General features: G+C 53.5%; 1 protein-coding gene across 2 annotated transcripts; it reads left to right on the top strand.

Annotated features, from left to right (window-relative positions):
* Positions 1-1,871: 1,871 nt before the first annotated feature.
* On the top strand, positions 1,872-6,435 carry LOC147647302 (uncharacterized). 2 transcript variants are annotated; one of them, XR_015281626.1, is made up of 8 exons: positions 1,872-2,956; positions 3,079-3,129; positions 3,334-3,700; positions 4,256-4,432; positions 4,689-4,836; positions 5,020-5,248; positions 5,796-5,930; positions 6,217-6,435. XR_015281626.1 is itself a non-coding variant. In XM_086872309.1 (6 exons), the coding sequence occupies exons 1-5, from the start codon at positions 1,889-1,891 to the stop codon at positions 4,793-4,795; spliced, it is 1,770 nt and encodes a 589-aa protein (XP_086728435.1). In that variant the 5' UTR covers positions 1,872-1,888; the 3' UTR covers positions 4,796-4,836; positions 5,068-5,150. The 2 variants fall into 2 exon arrangements, 1 of the variants encoding a protein (XP_086728435.1); XM_086872309.1 differs by lacking the exons at positions 5,796-5,930; positions 6,217-6,435 and having other exon boundaries at positions 5,068-5,150.
* Positions 6,436-9,668: the final 3,233 nt, after the last annotated feature.

The raw sequence follows: 9,668 nt of genomic DNA, 5'->3' as shown, positions 1-9,668 counted from the left end.
TAAAGCCTGCTTTTTTCCTCCTACCTAAGAAATCAGGGTCATACTTGGGAGTCCCCTTGTATGATAACTTAAAAAAAAGGCAGTCGAAAGAGGAGGCATGTAATAAACCTAGGAAGCAATCAGAAATGGAAGGGGAAGATCTGGACCCCTGAAGAAATAATTAAGACATATGGACCGGCCACGTGGGCCCAGGATGGATCCTGGGGGTATCGTACCCCAGTCTATATGTTAAATTGAATCATCCATCTCCAGGCAGTATTAGAAGTGGTGTCAAACAGAACTGCCCTTGCTTTAGACCACATCAGCACACAATTGGCACAAACCAGGGCTGTAGTCTATCAGATTCGGCTGGCGGTGGACTACCTATTGGCAGATGAAGGAGGCATTTGTGGAAAGTTTAATTCCTCTGAATGTTGCCTGGAGATAGATGATAAGAGTGAGGTAATCAAAAACATCTCAAAAGAAATACGAAAGGTGGCTTATGTGGGCACCCAGGAATGGACTCCTCTGGTGAACTCAGACTGGTGGAATGACCTTTGGTCCTTCAAGGGAGAGTGGTGAAAAAAAGTAGTCTTTATTGCTGTCTGTGCATTTGCAAGTTTCTTGTTCCTACCCTGTTTACTCCCCTGTCTAATCAAGACAGTGACTACCACAGTACAATCAAGCATCCAGATCCCTGAAATAAAAGATAAGAAGCAGGCCAGGATCATGTTAATGGAAACTCAAAGTCAGGATCGAGAGCACAAAACTGCCAGGGAAATATATGAGCAATATCGAGAATTAAGAGATAAATATTCCCAAGAGCCAGAAGTTAATGGTTGATGCGGGCTAGAGCCCGATCAAAATATAAGAGGGGGGATATTGTTAAGAATAACACGTTACAGTTGCTGTTTGTAAACTCCTTACTTACCTTGTACCCCTGTCCCAGGTTTACTTACCTTGTACCCCTGTCGCAAATTGCTGTACCCCATATTTCTTGTTCCTTGTTCAGCCAGGCCCTGCCCCCTCTCCCAAGTTGCTGAACCCTGTGTTTCTTGTTTGTGTTCAGCCAGGCACTGCCCCCACTGCTCCTAGACTCCCACATGGCAACACTGTACCCCTGCCCCAAGCTGCTGTACCGTCCTGAGGAGGAAGATGACATACTGACTTTTATGCAAACGAGAGAGACCAGAGACTTATGGGATGCACCCAGACTGGAAAAAACCCCGAAACAACGAGCCACGCAAAAGGGAAGGAATAAAACCAGCACCATCTAACAAGGAAGACCCAGAGGAGTCCCCTGACTTCTTTCCAGAGGCCGACGTAACCTCGAGGAGACTCGACTGGGATGACACCCTAGACTATGAACCCTAAAGAATTAGTCTTCCCTGGGACTCCCATGAGGAAGGAAGGCCCAGCTCTGCCCTAGTGACAAAGCAGCATGGATCCTCCTCTTCTGCGGTGTCCAGTGGGAGCAGTGGTGGTGTGCGCGACCCCTCGGGCCCCCACCCCAGAGCTGTGCTGCTTAATAAAGGCCTTTTAAAAAGGAGCTGTTCTCCTAGCCCATTCATAAGAAAGCCAAGAGAAGCTGCAGCTGGGGGCACATCTTGAGACAGGAGCTGCACCTTGTTCTCCAGGACAGGTTTTTAGAAAGAAAAGACAGGATTGTAAAGATTCTGGGAAAACTGAAACAGCTTTTTTTAAGAAATGAAAATAAAATCAAAAGAAATGATCAATATGTTTTTCTCTATTTATTTTTATGTTTCCCTTTTCCATCTTGCACTAGTTCTCCATCCCATTCATTCCAAATGGATCTCACCTCTAAGATCTGAGACTTGGCAAGTTTTAGACACTGCAAAATACCATGAGCTACAACGAGTTTGCCTTCCCCTGTTTTTCTTGGAGAGCAATGCTGGAGACACAAGTGCAGTGCTTGGGTCAGGTACAAATTCTGCATTCAGGGAATGTGCTCAGACAGTGTCTGACGCTCAGCAGGGACAAGGCACAGCAGCAGCCAAGGGCATTGCTGTGCCCCTGTGCAGGAATCAAGACTCTGGCTCTTGGCTCAACACGGCAAAGTTCCCGTGTTTGGCCAGGCTCAGGGGCTGCCCGGGGAGCGCGGGGCTCGGCGCGGGGCCGAGCGGGCAACGGACAAACGGCCCCGGGGACAAACGGCCCCGGTGCTTCAGTTGCAGCGGCAGCAGCGGCAGCAGCAGCAGCAGCGGCAGCAGCAGCAGCAGCGGCAGCAGCAGTAGCGGCAACAAGACAGAAAGCAGCGAAAGAAGCCACGTTATCCACGCCCTCTATCTTCTCCTCTCCCTCTCCCACTGTTCCACCCTCTCGCGGTCCCTCACCCATTCCCGATCTCCTTTTCCCTGTGTCCCCCTCCTCTCCCAGTTTCCCTCTCCCCTTGCCCGCCCGGGACATGCCCCCGGCCCGCCCCTGGCCCCGGCCCCGGCCCCGGCGCCGGCCCCGGGCGTCCCGCCTCGCTCTCGCCTCCGCCCGGCTCTGGCCGAGCTGGCGCTGGCGCTTCTGGGCGGGCCTCAGTGCCTGGGGCTGGGGCGGTATCGCCGCCCTTTGGCTCCGCCTGCTCCGAGCCCTGCCCCGGCCCTGGCCCTGGTCCCGGCCCTTGCCCCGGCTCCTCCCGGGGCCCGCGGAGGACACAGGCGGTGCAGCCGTTGCCGCCGCCTCCGCTGCGGCTTCCCCGGCCCGAGCTCCGCCGCTCGGCAGCGCGGCCGCTGGCCCCGAGCCGCCGCTGTCGCGTTCCAAGGAGCGGACGCCTGCGGATGCTCGGCCCGGAGAGGTCGGGGAGCGCTCGGGGGCCGTTCCTGGCCCCGGGCCGAGCGCTGACGGCCGCGTCTCGCCCCCAGGGAATGCGCACAAGGGCCCGAAGGAGCGGTACCGAGTGGGTTCGTTGCTCGGCCGTGGCGGATTCGGCAGCGTCTTCGCAGCCACGAGGCTCTCGGACGGTGCCCCGGTGAGCAGCGGGGCCGGCGGCGGGCGGAGGAAGAAGAGGAGGAGGAGGAGGGGGCGGAGGAGAAGGCGGGGGCGCTGCGGGGTGGGCATCAAGCTCAACTTTCTGCTGCCCCTTGCTCGCAGGTGGCCATGAAATGCGTGCCGCGGGATCGCATACGGCACTGGGGCGAGCTGGTGAGTGAGCGGGGCCAGCGGCAGAAGCCGGGGCGTGCCGGACGGGGATGAGCCGGGGCCCGGCAGGGTGGGAGCCACCAGGACACCTGGAGGGAGAGCGGGCGTGGGGCCAGCGGAGGGCACAGAGCATCCCGGGCTGGCTGAGGGCTCCCCGAGCCCTGGCACGGGCTCAGCCCCACTGACGGCACCGTGCTCCTCCCGCAGCCCGACGGCACCAGCGCACCACTGGAGATAGTGCTGCTGGACAAGGTGTCCACAGGCTTCTCCGGTGTGGTGCACCTCCTGGAGTGGTTTGAGCTCCCAAACAACATCGTGATGGTGCTGGAGCGCCCAGAGCGGTGTCAGGACCTGCGGCATTTCATTCGGGCACGGAGGTTCCTGTCAGAGGAAGAGGCGCGGGAGCTGTTCCGGCAGGTGCTGGAGGCCGTGCAGCACTGCACCAGCTGCGGGGTCCTGCACAGAGACATCAAACCTGAGAACATCCTGGTTGACCTGGACACCGGGCAGGCAAAATTGATTGACTTCGGCTGTGGCACCTACCTGCAGGACACAGCCTACACTCAATTTGCAGGTGAGCCCACCCAGGAGTAGGCTCCCGGTCCCGGCATCTCCTGGCCCAACATCTCCTGGCCCAACATCTCAGGGCCCAACCAGGGTGTGGCAGCAGGGATTCTCCCAGGATTGGGGCAGGGGCTGGGGCAGCCAGCCTGACAAAATCCCCTGTGGGTGGGGGTAGCAGAGAGGGGGAGCCAGGACCTGTGCACCAGCTGGTTTGGTGTGCAGGTGAGAATGGGCTTGGACTGCTGTGCTTCCCTGCTTTGCCTTGGTTCATAATATTTTTTGGGCAATGCCAGCAGGGAGGATGTGGGTATGGTTTTTCCCCAGCACTGTGAGCGGGTTTTTCCTTTGTGTGCCATGGTCGGGCCTTGCCAGGGTTTCTGCTGCAATCTTCCAGCACCAGTGCCTTCTTTTCCAACCCTGGGTTTGTACACAAGTGCCAGGTGCTGGCGAGAGGGCAGCAGGTCACCCCGTGTGCCACTGGGGCAGCCCCACATGCCCAGGGATGCTGGGCTCAGGCTCTGGGAGCAGCAGCATCCCCCTGATGAGCTCCATCCGTATTCCATAGGAACACGATCATACAGACCCCCGGAATGGACCAACTTCAGGTGGTACTATGGCGAGGCAGCAACCGTCTGGACCCTGGGCATCCTGCTGCATGAGATGGTCTGCGGGAAGCACCCTTTCAGGAGGGGCAGGAACATCAGCTGGGGCCAGCTCCCGCTGCCACAACGGCTCTCCCAAGGTGGATCCTCATCTCTGGGCACGGGGGGAACACCAGTGTTGGGAGACAGCAGCGGGCTCGTGAGCATCCCGCTCTGGCAGCTGCCGAGGAGGTGGCACATGTCCTGCTCTCCTGCTCTCCTCCAAAACAGAGAATTGATGGGAAAGTTTAGGCCCAGCTCTGGGCACATCCAGCGTGGCCTGGGCACGGGTATAGTGAGGCAAAGCAGACAGGAGCCTTCTCCAACTGACCAGTGGTTTGTGGTTTCTCTCCCCAGATTGCCAAGTTCTGATCAGGCGGTGTTTATCCCTGCACTACTTGGACAGGCCCTCATTAGAAGACCTGTTCAGTGATCCCTGGATGCAGGATATTCATCAGCCATAGAAGAAGGGAGAGAGCCACGGGCACAGTGATGCAGGGACCTGGTAAGTTACAGCTCCACACATACCCTGGCAATCAGAAGCAAAGAAACCCAGACTTCTTTGTCCTGCCTGTGTCACTGCACAGGGCTCATCGAGTGAGAACACGCAGCCCTTGTGCTGGAGCTGAGCTGCTCTGCCCAGCACTGGTGGCCGCCATCTGAGCTGGTTTTGCTTGTCCTGGTTCAGTGACAGCCGGGCCCTGGGCAGAACCCTGACAGCCTGGTGTCACCCCAGGGAAGAAGGAGCCCCTGGAGAAGCTGCACCAGGTGGGGCTGCTGCTGCTGCTGCTGCTGGGGACATGGAGGACAACAGCAAGGATGACAACCTCTTCCTCCACCTGGCCAGCGGCAGCTGGCGATGATGGACTTTGATTCTGGCACCTTCTTGAAAGCCAGGCTCCACAGAGAATTTTCAAGTAAGTCCAGACCCAGGGGGATGCTCCCAGATTTGTGCATTGGCTGGGAACCAAAGGTTTCCCCTTTGCTGGGGTGGATGCAACTGATTCTTCAGTGGCTGCCCAGCTGGTTTTTGGCAGGGCTGGGGGTGTGGGCTGGGGTGGTTACGAAATGGGAGTGGGCTCCTGGTCCTGCCAACAGCCCCCAGCACCCTCCGTGCCCCAGGCTGGGGCTGGGGCAGCCAGCCCAACACAAACAAACCCCCATGGCAGGAGCACAGGTGGGACTCCAGAACCTGAGCACGGCTGCTTTGCTGTGCAGGCAAGGAAGGGCTTGGGCTGCTCCACTCCCCTGCTTTGCTTTGGGATCACCGTGATTTTGGGGGACAGTGCAGGGGGGAAGGGAGAAAGCATGGGCTTCCCTCACCCGTGGGTGGGTTTTTCCCTAGAATGTAGGGGTTGTGCCTTCCTCAAACTCCTGACAGACATAAGATTTTTTACCTTTTTTCTTCTTTCCCCTTTTTGTCTATAACCTATTTTCATTAATTTGTTGTTTGTTTTTCTAAAGGAAGAATTCTGGGTGGGGTCCAGTCTGGATCGGGAAGTGCTTGGGACCAGCTGTGGTGTGGATGGACTGTGCCCTTGGAGAAGGCTGAGGACATCGTTTGGGACCAGCTTTTCTTCTGGCAGCAGATGGTGTGAGGTGGGTCCTCATCTCCTTGGCATGGGTGGGACAAGAGCTTTTGGGAGATGGCAGCGGGCACAGGAGCATCCCGCTCTGGGCAGCTGCTGAGGGGCTGGATCTGCCGTGGCTGGCTGCAGGCTGGGCACATGTCCTGCCCTCCTGCTCTGCTCCCAAAGGCAGCAGTGATGGGCAGCTTTGGGCTCAGCGCTGAGCATGGCCAGCATGGCCTGGGCACCGTGGCTGGCTGGGACAAGGGGACAGGAGCCTTGAGCTGACGGGCGGTTTCTGGTTTCTCTCCTTGCAGCCGGGCTCTGCGGATGCTGAGGCTGCTCTGGGCTCTGCCAGGGCTCTGCTGGGCTCAGCACCGGGCCGGGATCAGCCAAAGAAGAAACGATGTGACCTCCAGCAGAGACTTGAGCATTTTGGCAATGCAGCTCAAGTCTGCAGAGTGTCCACCTCCAAAGGAAAACATGACACCCCCCCCAAAATTAAACTTGTTCCATAACTTCTGAAATTACATCAATCTGGGATGACCCCAAATGTCATTCTTCAGCTTTCTCAAGCTGTAGCTCAGCCCTTCTCTGAACAGTTCTCTCCCCCACCTGCCTTTTACTACACAACTGCTCCCTCCTTTCCCCCAGTGATTTCCCAGCCCATCACAATCTCCATCACACTGCAGCCTTCCTTGATGCCCCTCACCACGAGGAAGGCCAAGCCCCAGGCTCAGGAATTCATCCTGTCACTGGCTGAAGAGCAGCAATGTCTGTCAGTGACAGGGGCCCTTGGATGTCTCTGAATTCATGGACAGAAGGGTCTGTCAGTGCCAGGGGCTCTTGGATGTCTCTGTATCCATGGACAGAAGGTCTGTCCTTACAAAGGTTTCCATAATATCTTTGTACCCATGAGTATGGAATGAACACAGAGGGTGAAAGTGTCAGTCACGTTGTTTGCACACTCCTTCCTTTCCATACAAGACACATCCATGCACACCCCCATGTATAGCTATATTAAAAGGATAGGGATGGATAGAGATTTCCCACAGAGCTCTAACTTTGGCATAACTCACCTTGTAAGCCATGGCCAGGGGATTTTTTTCCCCAGCTCTGTGTGAGTAGGTGTCCAAGAACTGAAGGGAACAGCATTTAGAAACAGTTTCAGGATTTCTAGGCAGTAAAGGGAGCTGACAACCATCCACATAACTCACCATATTCGTCAGGATGGGCTGCTGGTTCTTTAGGAATATGGCACAATGGAGACACGAGACTTGGGATAATCCCAGCTCTCTGTGGATCTGTGCAAAGGTGGAGTAGCAGAAACACCTTGTGTCTTCTTTGGGGACACAAGGTCCAAGGAGCTGGGCTGGTGGCAGAGTGTGACCTGGGCTGGTGGCAGGTGAAGTCCCATTTCATGACATCCTGGAGTGGCACAGGACAAAGCTGCTGAACACGGGCACACGCAGAGGGGCCAGAGCAGCTGCCTTTGTCCACCTGGAGCTCCAAGGCCAAACTCTGAGCAGGCATGGCTGGAAGAGACTCGCAGGCTCTTGTCGGCTCTGTCTGTGGCTAACAAGGCTTGCTGGGGTCCTTTTCCCTTCGGCTGGAGAGGAGCCAGGTCCCAGTCCCTGAGGGGCACCCAGGCTCCTGGCTGGAATTGGTGTGGAAGTCCCTCAGTGTCACATCAGCCTTCACATGGAGCCCCGTGGATCAGCGTATTTCCCCAAGGGGCCGTTGGGGCAAACAGGGAGATTTGGTCTGGCAGCATCTGTAAAACAATATCCCATCCCATGGACTTGTTCTGGCAAAGAACACTTGGCTGCAGGGACATATCCCCATTGTTCCTGCCCAGGTCTCAGGATTCAAACCGTGATGTCTTTGCCCAGAGCTGTTCCTTCAGCTGGCTCAGGAGGGCCATTTGGACCTCTGGACACACATTCTGGCCCAATTATTAGGACTGGTGCATCCAAACATTTTATCTCTACAGTCAGTGCTGACTGGAGGTGGATGACCTTTTTCCACAATCATTTTTAAACTGTAATATCAATATTTGTGCTACCCTGTCATGGGGTTGAATAATCCAATCTTGTTCATTATTTTTACAGAATTATTTTAATTTCTCCTTGATGATCTGCATCAATTCCTCTTCCCATGACATGAACCCTCCGCAAGGCCAAGCTCCAGTGAGCAGTTACCAAACCAAAGTGTCCAAGAGGAATGTGAATTCCTGTTTCAGTATTGTTAACTCTCATTTGCTTCTGATTTCTCCTAATGAATTCCAGTGCATGAAGGTCCAGCCCTGCAGCCTCTGGCGTGGCCCTGGCAGGGGCCATCACAGCCAGAACAATTTCCCAGGCAGTCCAAGTCTCACTGCCCACGGCTGTGTTTGCAAATTGGGTGCAGCCATGCACACCCAGGGGTTTCCATTTCCCAGTGGGCCCATTGTTAAGGGCATGGAGCACATCTGGGAGATGGGGTCTCCACCAGGACAAGTTCCTATCTCTCCTCATTTTTTCAACTTCTTTTTTAACAGCCCCTTCACCTGTGCAACCAATCCTGCAGCTTGTGGATAGTCTGGTACATGAAAAACCAAGCAGTCTTAATCACTGTGTTTTTCACAGGAACAGACAAAGCATTTCACATCACAGCATCACCAATCCCTATAAAAACAGGCAATTTCATCCCTTCCCCCTTTATTCCATGTATACAATTCACAAAGTTTACCACTGACATTTGGGTCTTGGCCAGTTCTTTTTTGTAGTATTTTTAGTGTTACAGTGAGCAGCCAAAGCTAAGAAATTGGTATTGTCAGCATTATTTAACATTATTAATTTTTAATTATGGATCCTTATATATATTATTGTGTTATATATTCATTATTATTATTGTTGTTGTTGTTGTTATTTCACTTGCAGAAACAAACCTGAGCTCAAGACTAAAACCTTCTTCTGGACCTTCATGTGGGAGCATTCCAAAAACACTTGTTCCTTCTGTTGGTGCTGTTTCCAATGTGCCATTAACAAAATCCATCCTCATCTTCTCAAACCCACAAGTTCTTTTCCTTTTTCCACATGCAATTTTTGGATGCATTTTAAGATTGATTTTCTAACATATGGATATTATCTAGTATCAATATCCAACTGAGACAGACAAAGACTCCTTAACTGGTTTAGGGTTAAAAAGTGTATGTTTATTAGCAGTGCTGGGTCGATGTGTCGGGTCACCCCTTAATACACAAGGCCCCAAATACAGGTGAATACAGGCTTTTTATTTACAGAAGTACTGAATACAAATACATATTCATAACCCAGTTACCACCCACTTTTTGCTTCCTATGCCACTTAGGAAAAAAGCAATTAAGCATGCATAGTTTGATCTTTGAAATGGGTCACTGGTCTTTTTATGGGGAGGGGTCACAGAAGGGAGGAAGGGATATGGCTCTTCCTCCTTCTGACCTTTCTACCTTTTCAAAGCAAAGTGACAAATGGACCCTTGGCTGGGCTCCTAGATTCGTATCTTCAATGAGTTTCTGATGTGCAACTGTCTTCTGCTCTTGAAGTTCTTTACCAGATACTGTTTCTCATTAGAAGCCCAGGTGAACAAGCATAAAGCTTACAAAAAATTAGTTATTAGCTAATGATTAAGCTCTAATTTAAGCAGAGCCTCTCTACCTTTAATTTTAGCAAGGCCCATCTATTTATTTTAATTAGATTTAGCAAGGCTTCTTTTTCAATAAGGCCTCAGCTTCTTTAAAATCTTAAAT

This window comes from Cyanistes caeruleus, unplaced genomic scaffold, assembly GCF_971803275.1.
Source record: "Cyanistes caeruleus unplaced genomic scaffold, bCyaCae1.hap1.1 HAP1_SCAFFOLD_11, whole genome shotgun sequence".
In the NCBI taxonomy this organism is placed as follows: domain Eukaryota; kingdom Metazoa; phylum Chordata; class Aves; order Passeriformes; family Paridae; genus Cyanistes; species Cyanistes caeruleus.
This window is presented reverse-complemented; position numbering and strand designations above follow the sequence as displayed.

Bases quoted from the DNA above. Each gene is read 5' to 3' on its own strand.
- LOC147647302 (XM_086872309.1), top strand. From the start codon at position 1,889: ATGCTGGAGACACAAGTGCAGTGCTTGGGTCAGGTACAAATTCTGCAT. The intron at 3,701-4,255 runs GTGAGCCCACCC...CGTATTCCATAG, and splicing joins AGCCTACACTCAATTTGCAG to GAACACGATCATACAGACCC. The intron at 4,433-4,688 runs GTGGATCCTCAT...TTCTCTCCCCAG, and splicing joins GCCACAACGGCTCTCCCAAG to ATTGCCAAGTTCTGATCAGG.